The 21,667-nt window shown below is 35.9% G+C and overlaps 2 protein-coding genes across 2 annotated transcripts in view; one reads left to right on the top strand and one right to left on the bottom strand.

The window, feature by feature from the left end:
* The window catches only part of HSPA4L (heat shock protein family A (Hsp70) member 4 like), a 33,809-nt gene extending 14,280 nt beyond the window's left edge, over nucleotides 1-19,529 (top strand). The window contains exons 11-19 of the mRNA XM_081959911.1: nucleotides 3,313-3,446; nucleotides 4,607-4,806; nucleotides 8,295-8,393; nucleotides 10,561-10,692; nucleotides 10,880-11,005; nucleotides 12,564-12,671; nucleotides 13,931-14,050; nucleotides 14,398-14,559; nucleotides 15,619-19,529. Coding sequence (XP_081816037.1) covers nucleotides 3,313-3,446; nucleotides 4,607-4,806; nucleotides 8,295-8,393; nucleotides 10,561-10,692; nucleotides 10,880-11,005; nucleotides 12,564-12,671; nucleotides 13,931-14,050; nucleotides 14,398-14,559; nucleotides 15,619-15,804 — 1,267 coding nt within the window. The 3' untranslated portion in view covers nucleotides 15,805-19,529. The remainder of the gene's footprint in view (nucleotides 1-3,312; nucleotides 3,447-4,606; nucleotides 4,807-8,294; nucleotides 8,394-10,560; nucleotides 10,693-10,879; nucleotides 11,006-12,563; nucleotides 12,672-13,930; nucleotides 14,051-14,397; nucleotides 14,560-15,618) is intronic.
* The window catches only part of MFSD8 (major facilitator superfamily domain containing 8), a 253,501-nt gene that overhangs the window by 189,936 nt on the left and 41,898 nt on the right, over nucleotides 1-21,667 (bottom strand). The gene's annotated exons all lie outside the window — the stretch shown is intronic.

The raw sequence follows: 21,667 nt of genomic DNA, 5'->3' as shown, positions 1-21,667 counted from the left end.
AAAGTCCACTGATTTAAACATGAAAAACTATTACATAATTTCTTTATCTTGTAGAGAAATACAATTCTTCATGTTTTTATTTTCCTTGAAGAGCAGAGCCCCACAATCCTTTTGCTATTCACATTATAGTAAGCATTCTTCTCACTTTCCTTTTATGAGCATTTCCAAAATTCATTTTGGCAAAGACAAGGCGTTCTCATCTCATCTTTTCTATGAATATGACATTCATGCTCATTATGGGATGAGAAAGCAATAACTACTGAGCATTGGGATAGAATAATTTTGAAGCTTAACATAACTCTGTTTTTCTAAGTACTCAGATACTTACATGTGAAAAAGAAAGTACACCCTCTTGACAAAGTTTTATGGTGTTACATATCAGGACATAGTAAAAATCATCTGGCTCTTTCTAGTTGTTAAGAGTAGGTAATGCAAGCTCAGATGAACAACCACACATGGCATATTACAGCATGTCATCATTTATTTTACAAAAAGAAAGCAAAAATGGAGAAGCCATGTGTGAAAAACTAAGTACACTTTAGGATTCAACAGCTTGCAGGACCATCTTTAGCAGCAATAACTTGGAACGTAATGGTTTCTGTATGACTTTTTCAGTCTCTCACTTAGTTGTGGAGGAATTTTGGTCCACTCTTCTTTACAACATTGTTTCAGTTCAACAAGCTGAAATCATCACTTCACTACCACTATGCTTGATGGTTGATATGAGATGTGTTGATATGTTGTGTTTGGTTTTCACCAAGCATGGCACTATATATTATGGCCAGATATCTCCTTAGTCTTTTCTGTCCAAAGGACAATGTTTCAGAAGTTTTATAATCTGTTCAGATGCAAATTTGCAAATCTAAGCCATGCTGCCATGTTCTTTTTAGAGAGAAGAGGCTTTCTCCTGGCAATTCTTCCAAACAAATCATACTTCCTTAGTCTTTTTTTAATTGTACTGTCATGAATGTTTAATGTTTAATATGCTAACTAAGGCCTGTAGAATCTGAGATGTAACTCTTGGGTTTTTTTGCAATCTTCTGAGCATTGTACAGTATAACCTTGGGGTGAATTTGCTGGGATGTCTGCCCCTGAGAAGATTTATTTATTTATTTATTTATTTATTTTACCGTGCTTCTAGACCGCCCCCTCTCCCAAAAGGGACTCGGGGCGGTGTACAGTCCATGTAAAAAATATACAAAATACAATAAATAGAATTGAATATGTACAGTAGGAATGGAGGAGGTTAAAATAAAATTAAAAGAACTGTACAGAGCCAGTATATAAATATAATTTTAAACCCTAAAACACATACAAATTAAATTAAAAACAATACCCCTAAAATAACCAGTTACTAGTACATTTACCAGGAGGAACAGTTGTAGTTATGCCAAGCCTGCCAGTCGGAACAGGTGAGTCTTCAATTTTTGCCGGAAGGAGCGGAGGTCAGTAGTGGTTCTGATGTCGGGGGGGAGGTCATTCCAGAGGGTTGGGCCCATCACAGAGAAGGCCCTACTCCTTGGTGTCGCCCGTTGGCATTGCCTAGTGGACGGCACCAGGAGAAGCCCCTCCCTGTGTGAGCGAATTGGCCGCAGGGATGTACGTGGGAGGATGCGATCCCGCAAGTAACTAGGTCCCGTGCCATGGAGCGCTTTAAAGATGGTAATCAGCACCTTGAAACGCACCCGAAAAACCACAGGTAGCCAGTGCAGCTCGCGAGGAGAGGTGTTACGTGGGAGTACCTCGTACTCCCCATCACAGCCCGCGCGGCTGCGTTCTGAACTAACTGCAGTCTCCGGGCGCGTCCCAAGGGCAGCCCCATGTAGAGAGCGTTGCAGTAATCCAGGCGGGACGTCACCAGCGCATGAGTGACCGTGCGTAGGGCATCCCGGTCCAGTAGGGGGCGCAATTGGCGCACCAGGCGAACCTGGTGGAACGCCCCCCTGCCACGGCTGCCACGGCTGCCACATGGTTATCCATTGACAGCCGGGCATCAAGGAGGACGCCCAAATTGCGCGCCCGTTCCACAGGGGGCAACTGTTCGCCCCCTATGGCCAGCGAAGGAATCAGCTGGCTGAACCGAGGTGCCGGTAGCCACAGCCACTCAGTCTTGGAGGGTTAATAGAAGATTGGCAACTGTCTTGAATGCTTTCCACTTGTGAATAATCTTTTTATTATGTCCTGATATGTAAAACCACAGAACTCAAAGAAGGTGTATTTTCTTTTTCACATGACTCTACCTGTTTCTGATTTTCTGCTGGGCTTGAGAGTCAATTCAGTGTTAGGTACATTTTTAAAAAAAATTAAGTGCCCAAGGCACTTAATTACATTGGAAAGAGAAAGGCAGTTCCTTTCCGGAGTTTAAGGTCATGACAGCCTAGTTAATTGATTTTTTTAATGCCTTTGCTTCCAGGGGGAAAAAAATACTTCCAGTACATTTATCTTGTACTTCAAAGTATCTTAGCCAATCTTATATGCTACGCATATTGGGAAAACAGATTGCTCTTCTGACTCAAGCAACAGAATATCTTGACCTAATCCTGCTGATTTCATCTTTTCTGCTTCCATTACTTTTCCTTCCTCTCCACTCAAGTTGTAAGGACGATAACTATACTGCTCTTCCATCAATACTTCCCCTCTTTCTCCCTGACTATTCTAGAAATACAAGAGAACTAAGGGAATATATTGGGTTTATCCTCATGTCATATTAACTCTGCTATGTACTTGCTATCCAGTTTATGTAGCCTTATTTGTCTTCGGTTAATCTTCAATGTACCTACAGAAACAATTTAAAGTTGGAATTAAGTTTTTGAATTTAAAGTAGAGTTTATTTTATGTTTTCTCTCTCTTTCTCTTTCCCCCTCACTGTGTGTAAGTGCATGTATGTTTGCGCGTGCGTGGACACTGCTTGTTAATTGCAAAGACTTGTAACTGGAGGCCATTCTGTAGTTAATTTTTAAATGAGTTCCTCTCAACTTCCTATAGTGTTTGTCTAAGTATTGAGTTGTACGTATCCTAGCTTGTTATCTTTAAAGAGGTTACAATTGTAAAGTTCCATTAAATTAATATTAAATGTTGTGTTATATAACTTCCTCTCAAAATTATTAGTTTTGTGAAAATAAGATTTATAACGGATGGTTTATTATGAATTATTGATTGTACACAATTATAATATGGAAGTAACTAGTTTTAAGATTCAGTCTTTAATTCTCTGGCTTCAGGTAATTAGATACATTGTATCTACTTTCCTATTCTTCTCATTATTTGTAATTCTTTTTGAGTTTAAATTATAAGCACTCTTCTTTTCTATAGTGAATGTGAAGTCTTCAACAAAAATCATGCTTCTCCATTCTCAAAAGTTATTACTTTCCACAAAAAAGAGCCTTTTGAATTGGAAGCATTTTATACACATCCTCATGATGTTCCTTATCCTGATACAAGAATAGGTAAATGCTTTGGTTACTTGCTGAGCATGACAACAAAAACTTTTTAAATGATTTGCTTCAAATTATGAGAATCTTCACCTAATAGATTTATTTATAAAATAACTTTTAATTAGTAATGTCTTGTTTTCTGTGCACAATGCTTAGTTCTTTTGCTTTAATATATTTTGTATTTTTCTGGATATGTCACTTACTAGTAACTAGGGCTTGCTATCACCAAGTGGCACAATCGTATCAAGTCACACCTTACAAACATATTGCTTAGCAATATAAATTCCTGTCCCAATTACTATCATTAACCGAGGACTGCCTGTATTTTCTTTTACTTAGCAGTTGTTGATTGTAGTGTACAAAATATTTTGGATTCTGAGTATCCTATTATCCTATGTTTATATGTTCCTTATCTTCCCCTTCTGGAGAAGGTTATAGAGGGATAATAGGATGCTGTTGCATATAGCACTAGAGGAAACTGGTTATTCTACTGTTTTCAATTAGATTTTAGTGCTTGTAATATATTTTTCAAGGCTTTCTATCCACCAAACAGATATGGTTTGGTATTGTTTACTTCTATTTCTTCTTAATGGAAACAAATGTCTGACTGGCATTTATTTATTAAACTTCTATGGACAACTTCCTCAAATGGCTGCTACTGGAGCTATGCCTGAAAACTGTAAGCTGCAGTAGCAGCCATTTGAGGAAGTTGCCCATCAAAGATGCATGCATACAGGTATCCTCACCTTACAACCATAACTGGGACTGGAATTTTGGTCATTAAGCAGTGCGATTGTTAAGCAAGTCATCATGTAAGCAGAACTGATTTTTTTACTATTTTTATGGCTGTTAACGAAATCACAGCAGTCATTATGCAAATTATGTGGTGATTAAGTGATTCTGGCTTCCCCAATTGGCTTTGCTTCTCAGAAGCTGGCTGGGAAGGTTACAATTTTGTGACTGCAAGATGCTGAACCGTTGTAAATGGATCCAGTTGCTAAGTGCCCAACTTGCAATCACGTGACTGGAAGTTAGGCCACAGTCTGAGGCATCATCACTTCAAACCATCATTAAAAACAATAAGTGATGTATACGTTCATAAATGTTTTTGTAATATGTTTACTATAAATAAGTAAGTGTACTAACCAGTGCCAAATTGCTGTATTGTTTAGGCCATTTTGTTATTCAAAATGTTGGTCCCCAAAACGATGGTGATAATTCAAAAGTTAAAGTTAAAGTGCGAGTTAATATCCATGGAATCTTCAGTGTGGCTAATGCATCTGTAGTAGAGAAGCAAAATTTGGACAATGAGCCTAATGATATTCCAATGGACACAGAATTGTCATGTAGGAATCAAAGCAAAGAGGAACTGGTATGTAAAAATTATAAATAGAATTCTTAATTCTAAATTGTGGTATGTACTGTGCTGACTAAATGCAGTGGGGTCATTTTTTACTTTTAATCTTTGTTATTAAGAATTTTTGTTTTGAAAATCCAGCTTGTTTCAGTAATTTAACTTTTTTCCCAAACCTATGAATTTTTTTAATCCTAATGCTTTCAGTATTTTTTTTATCCCTTGTAAATTAACTTGCTTTCTATCTTTAACCTTTCTTCTATTCCTTGTTTTTATAAACATGCATACTTATTCACTCTTTCTCTGTACTAATAAAGGCTATATCTTTGACACAGTATTGAGAAATCGCTTATAAAACTATATAAACATGCTTAATTATTTGTAAATATCTCTCAATAGTTAATTTAAACAAATTTACATAATGTCTGTTAGAAGCACGCCAAAGCAACAGAAAATATGATTGTAACTTGAATATTGCTAATGCAAATGTCAGTAATGATGTAAAGAGTTGAAAGGATAATAAGGTACCGTGTTTCCCCAAAAATACGACATATCCTCATAATACAGCCATGCCACATTTTTCTGGTGGGCAAAAATATAAGCCCCCCCCTGCATATAAGCCCCCTGGATAACCCCCTATCTCTGGCCAGGCAGAGCGCCACTCACCAACCTAGCAGTATCCTGAAGGTGCAAAGCCGCGGGAACCTGGGGGGAGGCAAAGGTGATAGTGTTGCTTGGCGCCTTCGGGATACCGCTAGGTTGGTAAGCAGCGCTGTGCCCAGCTGAAGATGGGGGTTGCCGGATGGCTGATCTTTTGCGAGTGGGCTCCCAAAGAGCCGGGCACAGCCTCATGGGCAAATGGCTGTGTTGTGCTGTCGCAGCAGCGCAACACAAGAGCCATGAAGCGACCACGCTCACGAGCAGCCACCTGGCAAACCCCCTTTGCAGCCGGGCACAGCGCCATTCACTGACCTAAGGGTATCACCAAGCCGCATGAGCACCTGTTCGCCGCCGCCCGGTTCCCGCAGCTTGGCGCCTTCCAAATGCCAGTGAATGGCGCTCTACATGGCTGATGAAGGGGGTTGCACGAGCGGCTGTTCCACCCTCACTCACCCACCTCTATAAAAATATAGATTATTTGGTACTTTATAATTAGAGCAAAAATGCTTCAACTTCAGATGTTGGCTAACAGTTGAACATAATAGTGGTGCCTGTGTACATTTAAAAAAAATATTCAAAAATATTGGTATATTTTTTTTACTTAAGGCAGGTTCTTGCCCTGTTATCTGGGAACAGTTTGACCCTGTTGCTCCCAAGGAAGTGGACAGGATCCTAGGGAGTATGCATGCAAACATTTAGACCCATTCCCCCCTGGCTTGTGAAAGCTTCCCAGGAGGTGACAGGTGGGTGGATTCTGGCGGTGATTAATACTTCCCTACAGGAGGGGGCAGTGCCCCAGCACTTTAAGGAGGCTGTGGTCCGCCCACTTCTTAAGCCATCACTGGACTTCACCCAGTTGGATAATTTCCAACCTGTCTCCAATCTTCCCTTTTTGGGGAAGGTTGTTGAGAAGGTAGTCGTGCGGCAGATCGAGAGGTTTCTGGATGAAATGGATTACTCAACCCCTACCAGTCAGGATTCAGGACAAAAATGGCATTGGTCACACTTTTGGATGATCTTTGGCGAGTGTGGGATGGAGATAGTGCATCCATCCTTGCTCTACTTGACCTTTGGCAGTTTTCAATACCATCAACCATGGTGTTCTCCTGGGGTGACTTTGGGGGATGGGAGTTAGAGGCCTTTTGCTATCCTTGTTCACTTCCGCCCTCTGCACTGCTCTCAGTCAGTGTTGATAGAAGGGGAGAGATGCAGCCCTCTCCCACTGCTTTACGGGGTTCCACAGGGCTCGGTACTCTCTCCGCTCCTGTTCCAATATTTATGTGAAGCCACTGGGAGAGATTATCTGTCACCATGGACTGAGCTATCACCAATATGCTGATGATACTCAGCTGTATAGCTCAGCCTGTAGTGAATTAAGTGATGCCGTGTCTTCCCTCTTGCAGTGCCTACAGGCTGTTAGGGGCTGGATGCAGAACAATGGGTTGAAACTAAACCCTTGCAAGACTGAGTGGCTCTGGGTTTGGGATTCATTGGGTCAGGGAGAATTGCCACCTTTGGTCTTGGATGGGGTGGCACTACCCTAAACAGACCCTGTGCGTAATCTAGGGGTTTTCCTGGACTCACAACTCCTGCTCGAAGAGCAGGTGGCGGTTGTGGCCAGGAGGGCCTTTGCACAACTGTGGGTTGTTTGCCAGTTATGCCCTTTCCTGGACCAACAGTCCCTACTCATAGTCATTCCTGCCCTAATCACTTCCTGTCTTGACTATTGCAATGAACTCTACATGGGGCTGCCCTTGAAGAATATCCGAAAGCTCCAGTTGGTGCAAAATGCAGTGGCCTGCATGTATCACCTCTCTTGCAGGAGCTGCATTGATTGCTGATTTGCTTCAGGGTGCAATTCAAGGTGCTAGTTGTCACCTTTAAAGCCCTTCATGGCTTGGGACCAGGTTATCTGAGGGACTGTCTCTTGCCGGTCACATCTACCTGATCCATCAGAACGGGGAGGCAGGGAATGTTACGGATCCCATTCCCGAGGGAGATACACCTGGTGGTACCCAGAAGAAGGGTCTTTTCTGTGTGGCTAAATATAAATTTTCATAAATAAATAATGATGTTCTGCCTGAAGCTTGTGAATTCTTACAGTAATAAGGTGTTAATTCTAGGGATTATTTTCAGCTTTCTATTGTTCTGCTTTACTGTCTTACTTTCATTTAAGACTTTACGTTTCTTTTTCTAAGATTCTTTTTCAAAAAAACTTCCTCCTTCACTATTTATAGAACATTTTAAAGTGTTCTTTGTTATAAATGCAATTCCTTTTTGTCTGAAGAGGGTTGTTTTACTTTTAATATCTGATTAGTATTGTAATTAATAATACAATCTCAGTAATGTATAATTAGAATTGTATTATTAAGTAATTAGACTGTATTTCATAGCCACAATTATTTATCAGTCATGAACACTTCCTTTCAGAAACCATGTTGAAGGAACTGAATAATATTGTATTAGGGAGGAGGCATTTACCCAACTATTCCAAAAGTATTGCTAAAACAACTGCATGGATTTGTCCATGAGGTTACCAGGAGTTATGACTGACTCAAAGGCACACGCATCGCCACCCTCCAAAAAAACTTGTCAATATTTTTTTTCTAAAAACCATGGAGATAGGGGAATGGTGTATCTCAAGAACAGAGTCCTTTTGTGAGGGAGAGAGGAGGTTTCAAAATGTGATAAATAAATAAAAATAAACAAAATTTAGTACCATTGCTTTTATTTGTATTTTTAAATCATTTTTACCTTGTTGGATTGTCAAAAGCTACTGCTTGTTGACAAGAATAATAAAAATTCCTGTGAAGTTTAGTGTGGGATTAAAAACTTCTATTTTATAGGCTAAAATGCAGATTGATCAAGATGATGGTAATCAAAAGAGCCAAATAGAACAAAGTCAAACAGATGAGGAAACTGATCATATAGGTACCGAAGGAAAGGTATGTATGAAATTATGATAAAATCAGATTCTAATATTAGGACTGTTTATCTTTTGATAGTGCTAGGAAATGTTGAAAAATACTCTGAGAATAGTGTGCCATGCTTTGACATGTTGGCATTCTCACTTATAGCCATGTGAAAAAGAAAGTACTCTCTCTTTGAGTTCTATTGTTTTTACGTATCAGGACATAGTAAAAATCATCTAGTCCTTATCAGTTCTTAAAAGTAAATACAATTTCAGATGAACAACAGTACACATCACACCATGTCATCATTTGTTTTATAAAAAGAAAGCCAAACTGGAGAAGTCTTGTGTGAAAAGCTAGTAAAATACATCCTTACCGCTTCCATAAGAAAGAAGAGGCTATATAGCAGCTTGATCAGCTAATCATCAGCAAGTTTGACTGCCTCTATAAAAGCTGAAGTTTTAGGGGTTTGCTGGTGTCCAGCAGTGAGGTGTGTGTTAACACAATGCCACAGAGGAAAAACATTAGCAATTATCTTAAGAGCAGCAATTGTGCTGCCTATCAATCTGGGAAGGGTTATAAGGCCATTTCCAAGCAATTCAAAGCCAATCATTCTACAGTGAGAAAGTTTATGTACAAATGGAAAACATTCAAAATAGTTGCCAATCTTCCCAGGAGTAGGCATACTTGCAAATTCACCCCAAGGCCAAACCATGCAATGCCCCCTAGTGGGCCATGAGCTGTTTGCAATCTGGCTGTGGAAATGGCAGGTGAGTGCGGTGCATTTGGTGGACATGCATGCGTTCCACTTGCACAAATGGTGCTGCTTGTGCATGCTTGCCAGCCACTTGCACAGAACGATCTCCTTCCCCCACCGCTGGGCCAGAAAGCTGGAAAAGTTGGGGAACTCTGCTGTACAGGACTCAGTTTTCATGCTAAATGTTAAAAGTTCATGACAGTATAATTAGAAAAAGACTGAACAAGTATGGCTTGTTTGGAAGGGTTTCCAAGAGAAAGCATTTTCTCTCTAAAAAGAACATGGCAGCATGGCTTAGGTTTGCAAAGTTGAATCTAAACAAATCACAAAACTTCTGAAACATTGTCCCTTTGGACAGATGAGACTAAAGTGGGTTTGGCCATAATGCACAATGCCACATTTGGCAAAAACCAAACGCAGCATATCAGCACAAACATCTCATACCAATCATCAAGCACAGCGGTGGAGAGGTGATGATTTGGGCTTGTTTATAGTTATTAACCCTTGGCACCTTGTAATCATCGAGTCAACTATGTATACCAAAGAATCCTAGTGTCAAATGTGAGACCATCTGTCTACTAGTTAAAGCTTGGCTGACATTGGATCATGCAACAGAACCATGATCCCAAGCACAACAGCAAATCTACAACTGAATGACTGAGAAAAGAAAAGAATCAAGGAATTGCAATGGTTCAGTCAAAATCCAGATTTCAACAGAAATGCCGTGGCAGGACCTCAAGAGAGCTGTGCATATACAAATATCTACAAAGCTTAATGAATTGAAGCAACGTGGTAAAAAAGAGTAGCCCAAAATTACTCCACAACAATGTGAGAAACTGATAAAGTCATACAGAAAGGTTATTTCAAGTTATTGCTGCTGAAGGTGCTTCTATAAGCTGTTGGATCATAACATGTAGTTAGTTTTTCCCACATGGCTTCTCCATTTGGCTTTTGTTTTGTAATGGTGTAATATGTCATGTATTATTCATCTAAGGTTGTATTTACTACTTTTGAAAACTGCTAAGGACCAGATGATTTTTACTATGTCCTAATATGTAAAATCATAAAACTCGGAGAGTGTATACTTTCGTTTTCATGTTAAGGATTCATGTTTATATAGAGGTAGGGTGGATGTTTGTCATGTATAACCCTTGAAGAAATTGATGTTTGAACTGGTCTTTAATTGCTAGTCTAAAACACTTCAGGGTGAATTTATTTTCAAGCAATGTTGGAAAATAGAATCATTCTATTTTCAAATTTTGTATTTTAAAATTCATAAGAAGTTGAAATGCAGAAATTGCAATATAGTGGCTATTAAAAATGGCAGCATATTAGGATATTGCTTTATCTGTGAAATTATACATGTATAGTTTTTTCATCATTCTATCTTTATGTGCAATGGGAACAGATGTTATGATGACAGTTTAATTTCTTATTCTGCAGACTGCTTCAGGAGATAAGATTGATGCAAATCAGTCAAGCAAAACAAAGATCAAGAGCATTGATCTACCCATCCATGTTAACTTATATAGACAGGTTGAACAGGATCTTATTAATTTGTACATTGAAAATGAGGTAAGCAACTGCAGAAATCTTGAACCATAGACCTCAAATAATATTACAATTGTATCAGTGCAGAAATGAAAATTTGTTACTTGTAAATCCAGTAATTTGAGGTGGAAGAATATAGATGTATTTCAAGGGGAAAAATCAACTGTGCATATTTGTGATTAAGTTATCTGAACTCTTTTATTTGCTGCAGGGGAAGATGATAATGCAAGACATTCTGGAGAAGGAGAAAAACGATGCCAAAAATGCTGTTGAAGAATATGTGTATGATTTGAGAGATAAGCTTTGTGGCGTCTATGAAAAATTCATAACTGAAGATGTAAGAATTCTCATGAAACTATAACATGATGAAGTCCTTTAAAATAACAATAGTATTAAAATGGCTGCATCTGTAATAAAGCATTGCAGTGAGTTGGTTCTAGTTATATTTCTAATTATATTGTCAATGTTAATATTGTCAGCGGGGTAAATTAAGATAAATTTGAGCTTGCATTGATTATAACTATTTTACTTTATAAATCAGTCCAAACACTCCTAAACATTACTAGAGTTTCTCATAAGTTTGACATAAATTTCTAAAAACCTGTGAATTTTGAGGGTTTTTTTCCCTTTGGTGGGGGGGAGGGAAGATTGTTAAATTTCTCCATTTTATTACTTAAAAGTTTCTAAATCCTTCAAGGTTTTCTCCTCACTGACACATGAAGGCAGACAATGGATGAATCTCCATTAAACTAAAAGTTAAACTCAATGCTATTTAAGAAGAAAATGTAAATAAAATTACTGTTTTAATGATTAAAGAATGTTCATTAAAACCGTAATATACATTTCTGGAGGCCTTGAGGAATGTCAGGCATGGACTAGACGCAAAAATCAAGCATTTCTTGTTTGTTCTTTCGTAGCATCTTTTCCATTGTATTGGGCTAGTATAATTTATTGAAATGTTCCATTCTAGTAGCATGAGCATCAGCAATAATCAAAAGAAGAAAAAGCAGAAGGAAACAAAAATAAAACAGTAATCCTTCTCATCATAGTTGAATTCACTCACCTTTACATGAATTACTGGTGGGATAGTGGGCAGAATTTCCTTTGGTTAGAAGCCTTCATTTTTTTAGTAAATTATGAACTTTTTAAGAAGAACATATTCATATGTGTAGGTATTTTCAATCCTACAAAAATTGTCTTTGCTTGTTTAAGCATTCAAACAAAGCTTGTTTTAATGACAGTTTCAATTTTTTAAGATCCATGTTCTTGGTGTTTACGATATACCCACAGAAATATAAACTTTGATATTATATTCATTAAAATCTCTTCCTGCACACTTTGGCAAGAAAAGTAGTGTGTATTCAGACTTAAATATAGTAAATTCCAGATATATTGTCATTATTATGTATAGAATTAAACCAGATATTTCTATGAAAAAAGCTTAAATAGAATTATGGTTTACCTGTGTTGTTGATAAATTGACCATTTGATTTAGATCTAATTTATATTTATATTAGATTTGCCTATTAACATTTACTGCAAGTGTTGATGCAGAAGTGTGTAGGAGGGGCTTAAAGCTCGACTATGGTATTCCTTAAATAACTAAAACCAAGGAAGCTCTATTTATAGTATATACTTCTAGTAAATGTATTATTTGCCTCCAAGTTAACTTTAAAATATTAAATAGCATGAAGCCCTACCTCTTACATTGGAGTTACTGTTATTTATTCTTTATGAATGGTGTAGAAATAAGAGCTTACAAAAGATTGTTTGGTTATAATCTTATTACTGTAACTCAGTGTAAGTAGCAAAATATTATTATAGAACTATTTTTTCACTAATTTAAAATGATAAAAATCAATGGCTTATTATATGATGTACTCTTTTGCCTCTAGGATTCAAGACAAATAACATTAATGTTAGAGGATATAGAAAACTGGCTTTATGAAGATGGAGAGGACCAGCCAAAACATGTATATGTGGAAAAACTTCAGGAAATGAAAGTAAGCTTTCCATTCTCCCAAAGGTGCTTTTTCAAGAGGCAACTGGACTTTATCTTTGAAGATGCTTTGCTTCTCATCCAAGAAGCTTCTTCAGCTCTGACTGGATGGTGGAGAATGGAAGGATTTATACTCCTTGCAGACAGCTGATCATTTGCATTCTTTTAGAGTAGTTGAGGCTACCTGGAGGTTTATCTGAGTCACCAGGGTCACCTGAATAGTGCAAATGGATGTGGAGCCTTCTTGGAACCGTTGAAAGGACTGTGTTGTAGAGTGGAGATAGGTGATGTTGCATCCTTCACTGTCTGTTGAGAGGGGCCTGTTCAATTTTAACATAGATGTCCTCTTTGACCTCTCTTTCAAGCCAGTGGTCCTCTCTCTGCAAAATGTGGACTGCTGTTTTCAAAAGAGTTGCCTTTGTCTTTTAAATGCAGATGGACTGATGAATCTAGTCCTGATGGGTTTGTTCTCCTATGTTGTGCCATGCATTTATGAAATGGTTGCTTTGTTTCACCAATGTACAGATCTGCACATGGCTCACTGCATTGTACTGCATATACCATGTTGCTCAGTTTGTGTCTGGGTGTTTTATCTTTGGGCTGGACAAGCTTCTGCCTTAGTGTATTGTTGGGTTTGAAGTGTGCACATATGTTGTGTTGGCTGAAGAGCCTCCTGAACTTTTCCAATATTTCTGCAATGCATGGAATAACAACGTTGCTTTGTTTATTGTTCTCTTCTTTGTCCACTATGAAGGAGCTCCTGTTGGGTCTGCATTTTTTCCTCTTTAACTATCATTTGTTTTGTTCAGTAGTTGATCCCCCCACCCGCACACGGCACTATATCTTATACAGTATTTTCTTTCTATTTACCACTACCAGGCCACTTTTATCTTCATCTCATCTCACTGTCTTGAGCATTATATGCTTTTTAGATCTTTTGCTGTGTTTGATTCATTTGTATCCTGCCTCTCTACCAGGGGATTGGAATAGCAGCTGTTCCAAACTATAGTTGATAGTGGAATATGTGAGAGAGCAGCATTGGATTTCCTGCTTTAAGCAATGAATTCAACTACCTATTCTAGTATTCCCACACAATTAAGATATAGGCTTGTTGGATGTCATATGTGATCTATTTTCTTGATTTTTTTCATATGGTGACTATCATTTAGAAGTAGTTCTGATCAATTATTTAAAAATTATCTTCATTTATATTTTTTCTACATTTTAATGAGTACTTCTACAATATTTTTTCTATATTTCTAGAAATTTGGTGGCCCTATTCATGATAGATATAAGGAATATGAAGAAAGACCAAAAGCTTTATTTGATTTAGAAAATAAACTCCAGATGCTTATGAAAGCTCTAGAAGAATACGAAAATAAGGTAGGGCAGTGCATGTTTTTTTAATAATAATTGTTCAGAAATAATGTACATTATATGGACATTTTCAATAAATGTATATAAAATTGAAATCTAATTTTCAAAATTAGATGTATCAGATAATTTGGGCTTGTGATACCAATATCTACCTCCACTTGAAACAGGAATTTCTAAATCCAAACAATAAATAAAGTTGTATTTTCATATTCCTTTAAATAGATAATTATCTCTCTTTAACAGATTTTTTTTCAAGTAACAAATCTATAAAATCAACTCTTCTATAATCCATTATGGGATAAACCTATTGTTTATTATTTATTGAATGCTAATTTTAACTATTTTCTCTGTAGGATAAAAAATATGATCACATTGATCCTGTTGATATGGAAAAGGTTGAAAAATTTGCCAGTGAAACTATGAACTGGTTGAGCTCAAAGATGCATATACAGCACAGACTGAGTTTGACACAGGATCCTATTATTAAGGTGGCAGAAATAAAAGCAAAATCTAAGGTAAATTAACTTTGGGATTGAATTATTCTAATGGAAAAATAGGATGAATTAGCCCAAGAATGCGGTAGTTTAGTATTTCAAATGATATCAGGACACAAATATGTTGTGGCAAAAGAGAACTATAGCAAATATATATTTCTTAAGTTTCCACAGAAATGGATATGGTGTAGCTCAATCTGCTATACCTCTTCATATGTAAACAAGGTTTTCTAGGTGATGATGTTTTTATATAGGCAGTGAATAGCCTCCCATTTCCCCCAACAACCCTATGAGGTGTGTTGAGTTGAGAGAAAGAGTCTGCTCCAAATTATCCAAGTGGCTTGCATGCCTAAGGGAGGCCTAGAATTTACACTGTCCTGATTTGTAGGCCAGCACTTTAATCCCTATCCCAAACTAGTTCACAAGTGTTAAATTCAGATGCTAGCATAGCAAGTATATTTAAATCAGAAGGAGAATATGGTTTGATCCATGACTTTTTTTTATTCCATTGACAGAAGAGATTTCTATTATTAATCTATTAAAGCTAAAATATTCATCTACCATGTTTCACTGAAAATAAGACAGGGTCTTAATTTTGTTTTGACCTCTGAAATAATCCTTGGCCTTATTTTCAGAGAGTCTTCTTATTTTTGAAGTGCAGGAGGCGGCGAGCTTGGTCACATCATGGCTGCTGCTGTGTTGCAATATTTTTTGGGAGAGCTTATTTTGGGATGAGGGATTATTTTAGCACAGGTGCTCAAAAGCCTGATTGGGTTTATTACCCGGGGAGGGCTTATTTTTGGGGAAACAGGTTAATGTATGTGCTTTTGCTGTTGGAAGAAAAAACAGTAAAAAACAACAACAACCCACATCTATTTTCAAAATTTAAGAACATGTAAGGAAGTTTCCTTATTACAGACCACTCATGTTGACTTCTATGTTATTGTGTTGTTTTTTATTCTAATTATGGACAATTTTATAATTTTGCTGCTAAGCTTATTTCCTGTATTTTACATTGTAATCAATTTCACAGGCCATTATGTTACTTGCATGGTAATTATAATTATTTTTTTCTAATAGGAACTGGACAATTTATGTAATCCAATTATTTACAAACCTAAGTCCAAAGCAGAACCACTGTCTAAAGATCAAGGAAAATCTAATAGTGAACAAAACAGGCCAATGAATGGACAAAGCAGCTCTGATACTAAATTAGACGATAGTTGCCAGCAGCCTAAATCATCCGAAGAAATGGACATGGACTAAGTTTTACAATTCTTTTGAGTTCATTAAAAACAGTGCAAGTAATCAGAGGGTCCTTTTTTTCTTAATTCACACTACATATGTTCAGTTATTTAAAAAAACTTTGTCCTTTATTCTTTTCATTAGGTTTGAAAGTGTTTTTTCTACATTCTCATTGTTCATTCCATTAAGCTTATTGTGAAGCTTTAGTTGAATGTAGATTGTAATCAGTTTAAGCTTATGATATATTTTATATCAGAATGGATACATTCTGATGATACATCAGAATTGATACATAAATGAAAACAATCTACCTTATTCAAAGCTTTTATTGTGAGTAACCACTGCTCCTTTATTCATGAAAGACCACTGTATTGCACTTTCAATGCTGAAGTGTAGATTTTTACATCTTTATTTTAGAAGATATTCAGTTTGACGTGGCTTGGACATTGCCACCAGAAGCACTGATCTTTTTTTAATTGTTGTATTGTTCTAATTTAAATATTAAAATAGAGATTAGTTGGCAAACTAGTTCATCTTGTTGATGTACCACAAAAACCTGTAAGAATTTTGTTGATCAATATCCAAAGCTTGAAAGGACCTTACACCAGCAGCATTCTTTGTCATCAAACTAGTAACAAGATTTAAAATAAAACTTGTGGTCCCCGTGTTCACACGATCCTGTATCATATTTTGTGTTGATGCCGAGACGCTCTTAATGTTGTAATAGTATGGAATCTGGAAGACTGTAACGAGAGAGGCACATGCGTTCATTTCTCTTAAATACCTCTGACCTAACTGGCTTGGGTTTAATCAGAATGCTGCCTTTGACTGTTTTTACAAAATGCCCTTCTTGGAATTAAACTTAAAAAATACATACATAATATATTGTCATCAATTAATATTATTTACACACTATTCCTTATTTTTGTTTTACTTGGCAAAAATAATATTCTTGGTTTAGAGATTGTGCTTACAGAAAGTTCATAATAGTAATCATTTTAGGTAATTGTCCCAAGAATTTGTAAAATAACTTTTGATATATCTTTAACAAATAGATAAAACAAGCTACCAACATTTAAGGTTAATATCAGTACAGATGAATCTAAAAAATAATCTTAAAACATGCTCACACTATTTAGCAATTACATTGTTTTAATCAAAGTAATCGTGGAGACTGAGAATCCTTCATTCCTCATTCCAATTTTTGGATGAAAAATTATGACATAAAATGTATGCTTTTGCAAAAATCTTGTACAGATTTCTGTTTTTTTTATTCCACATATGTTGATTTGCTAAGTTATTAAATTTTAGATTTAACTGACTAGATCCTAAAGAAGAAATCAATTTTCTGCTGCTGCCCAAAAAATTTCTTCAGCTACCAGAGACACATTATTTTGTCCTAAAGAGGAATTATGTGTTCTTTTTCTGATTATAGCATGTGTTTTAGTATATCATATTCATATTGGTGTGGTATGGTAGACACTGCCTTCCCATCTGTCCCAATTGATTAAAAGAAGAGTAATGTATTTGCCAACTACTGTTCAGTCAGCCTATTCTGCCAGCCACTGGATTATAACCAAATTGCTTTGGAATGTAGCATAAATAACTGAGGATAGTTTACTAACGAGAACCCACTACATAAAGCATTAAGAGCATTTTATATTATTTTGGCTTATATTTCTACTGTTTATATAATCAATTTTGTACAAGCAGTAATTATAGAAGCCTTTTGGGGTATATAGTCTTTACCTATGTAAACCTCTGCTAAATTTTGAATATATGTTATTGTATATTAATTCTGTGTATGGTATAACGGGTCTACATTTTATGATTTATTTTAAACGTTTTGGTTTAGGGTACGATGCGTCTGTGTAATGATTTATACTTCCCACTGTTAGCTATGTTTTAATTAATGGATTTTTGATGGATCATGAAAGGGAAAGAAGTATGTCACCTTTCTGTTTAAATACTCACTTGACATTGGACTGGAGAATTAATTTAAAGTGCAGTATAAAAGTATTTGATGGGATATTAATACCAAAAAGCACAATGGTATATGAAAAGTATATAGAGCATTCCATATTGGGAAAAATGTCCACTTATGATGAGCATGGTACATATAATATATAAGAAAAAGTTGCTCAAATATTAACTTAATGACTTGTAATGACACAAGTTTTTATGGGATGGAATCCTTTTCATTAGTTGCATGAAGTGCTATCCTTACAAGGATAGATATGATGTAAACAGAGACATGTAAAATGAAGTTAAATAACAATGACATGAAAAAGTTGCAGTCTATGGCATTTCCAGTGTAGGAAAAATAGTTTTAATAACCGTAATAGATGCTAATGAAAAATGCTTATGAGTGTAAGAAAATCCTGAAGGCATACTTTGTGCAAGTGCTTCACAGTTTCATATGGATTGTTTCCCCACCACGTTTCGAAAACTGGTTTTCTTGTCCTATACTGTGTTAAATTCAACAAACATAAGTTTGTTAACAATTATTTATTAAGGGATAACTATTCTGAATACATTTTCTTAGCCAGGAACAAAACCATCTTGCAAAACCTTATTAGATTCTATCTACTATTACATAAGAATTCCAGGAGATGCTAAACCTACCAATGATTGGCTAATATTTCACCTGTGAAATTAATTCTACTCTTTTCTCATTCCTGATATTGGTATATTTGAACATGGGCAATTTAGTGTTACAAAAAAAGCCTTGATACTACCTGGTTTTATACTATCTATGTGACCAATTGTCTTACAATAGAAATTTGATTAATAAACTTAATTACATTAGCTAATTTTCATCAGCTCCCACTGTTTAGTTGTTTAGACACCCCTAACTTCCTCCCATTTCCCCTTCACATGCTATCAAATTATATTTAATGCTTGTTTACATAATAACAGTAATACACTAATTTCTCTCTAAAATAATTTCTTGAGAAATACAATCCACTTTAATAAAGTTTTCAAACTACCCTCAAACTAAATTGGACTAAAACTCAAAATATTTTTATGAAAATATAATGAAGTTAGGTTGAGGGAAAGAGAAGCATGAATGGCCAGGGCTCCTAAAGGGCAATTAGAAACTTGCTTGCTTTTTTCTCATGTACACAGCCAAAACATCATACATGCCTTAGAGGTTATTCTATTGTCAGGCTTAATAAGCAAAAGTTTTACAAATGAACTCAGCTTGGATGAAATCAGGTCTTAGCTGCCGTTTGCTTATTATGGAGGGTATAAGCTTGCTAAATTACAATGGTTAATTTGAAAGAAAACATTTTAAGTCTAAACTATGGAAGATGATCTCATACATAGTTTATGCCCATTTGATGATGTGCTAGATTTTAAAAATATGATCTAAATGGACACACTTCTCATGATGGTACTGAACAGAGATGGGGGAGCGGGGCGCTTAAACATACTCCATTTAAAAGAAACACTTAGCAAGAAGCTGAACTGAAGTCACCTGCCATTGTGAAAGTGATTAGTTCAACAAATTTTTGTATTAGCTAGCAAATATTGCCCAGTGGGACAAAGGAATGTTCTAAACTTGAATAAATCTATAGCAGTGTTACCAAATGTTTCCTGTATATGTAAACAGATGGAATCTTTCATAATGATATGCACAAATTGACAAATATGTCAATTGACTTCTAAGTAGCAATACAAATTGCTAGAGATTGTATGTAATATATTTTAATAAATATTTAAATTTACTTCTTAAACCTCAACTAATTGTTACATAAGACTTCTTTATTACTGTTGGTTTCACTGTTCTACAATTATGACTTATTCTGAATTGGATATCTCTGATGGGAGTAATATTCTAGAGTCTAGGATGACCAGGTTCTTCAGAGGCTAAAAAAATGTAAATATTTAAAATGTTTTATCTATTATTCATTCAATTAGACTTTCTGCTGAAATGTAAGAAGCTATTACAGTATTATCTATATTATTAACTTATTTAGATTTATTTGTCACCCATCTCACTTTGAGGTGACTCTGGGCAGCTTAACAAATATTAAAAACCAATAAAACCATGAACAATAAAAAAAATCCATAATAACTGTAAAATTTATTCAGTAACAGTAATTTTCAATTATAGTCTGTTAATACTCAATATACAGTTGAAGAGACAAAGAATTTATAAACCTTATATAAATCTGAATGTTTTGATCTGAAATATAAAAGGTGATCTGTTTTAAAAATCAATATTTTAAGTCATGATAGAATAAAAATAGTAAAGAATAGATCCAAACTAAATTTCAGTTGCCACTATATGTTGGGAAACCATAAGTTTGAGTATATCTTATTCAACAGCAATCATGAGCTATTTAGGTTTTCTTATACCATTTATCTTGGTAATTGGTATCTTGGTAACTTTTTTTCCCCTTTAGAACAGAATGACAAGAACTTACAATTCAACTAGAAAATGGAATAACATATAACAGCATTAAAAAATAAAGCACAAATGCAGGTTAAATTACTGCAGAACAGTAATTAATTGCAATGTGTGGGGCAGCATATAGCTAATCTTGAAAGTGAATCAAGATGGCCAGGCAGGACTGACTGTCAATAGGGCGATCTATAAGGGAATCTAGCTTTAATACTTTCCTACGGGTGCTAAGAAAACTGCTTGGATCAAGCTGCAAAGTCCTACCCTTATGTTAGGATTTGAGTTTTCTTGCAGACAGTTCATTACCAACCTAAATAACATTAACAGTACTTTGACAGAAAGAAGTGGGTTTGCTAGCTTTTCATATGTTGCAGCTTGTCCTACTTGTCTTAATAGTTTGCGTTTGTGATTGGCCTACCTGGCTTGGTTGGCTATATTGTTTTATATTGCATTATTCCTATTTCTTGATCCCCCTCCCTTACACCAGAAAACCTTACTCCCTTGTGTTGAAGTACTGACAATACTAGGTTGGTAGTGAAATAGTTTCCAAAAAGAAATCCAATCTTGGCAAAGACTAATATTTCAACTCTGATGTATAGCTATGCATTCACTATTACTACAACGTTGTCTTGTGCAAGTGTATCTACTGCCTATATTATATTATTCTGAAGTCCCTTCGGGGAGAGGGGGCGGTCTATAAATCGAATAAATTGTAATTGTAATTGAAGCCTACATTTACTTGTTAATTGATTCAAAGCTGTTTTACTAGATTAACACCATTTTTTACTCTTTCAATTGTTGATAGGCTTCACACAGCACACTAAAGCATGCTTCATTTAAAGGTTTATGGTTTAAACTGCAATTCACTGGGTTAACCCATGTCATGATATAAGTCAAAATAGCCAAATTCACCCAGTGCAGTAAGAAAAAAAAATCAATTCACAGGATTGTTTAATGTAACATGATCCAATCATAATAATACTCAGTATATGAATCCACTATTGAGCACTGGTGTAATGCGCTGTCTCCCTCGGCAAAGAAACGGAGATGAACACTGCCTCCTAGAGTTGGACAGAACTAGACAGAGAAAGAATTTAGGGTACCTTCACACTTGTGGCATATACAAGCACCACCTTTTTCTTGAACTGGCTCCAATAACACTTCTACAGCAATTGCATATAAATTAGAGAAATCCAGCTATCCATTATATTTACACTATCTAGATTAGCTACAATGTCTGGAGCACCACGTTCTTCAATTTTATCCTCATAGCACATAGCTGAGATAGATTAATCTTAGATTGGGTGGGATCAATACAAAAAGTAAGAATTTCTGGATTAGCATGTTTATATAGTATGGTAGTTCAACGTACCTTGGCTTGACACAAGAAGTTTGAAGACTGAAGATAAATGAATAGGGGGAGCACAGAAACAATGAAAGCAGCTTTCAAAGTATGCTTATAAGTTTCCTTTC

The sequence above is a fragment of the Natrix helvetica genome (genome assembly GCF_964273705.1).
Source record: "Natrix helvetica genome assembly, chromosome: 7".
Lineage (NCBI taxonomy): Eukaryota > Metazoa > Chordata > Lepidosauria > Squamata > Natricidae > Natrix > Natrix helvetica.
Note: the sequence above shows the minus strand (reverse complement) of the source record. Positions and strands in the feature narration are given on the sequence as shown.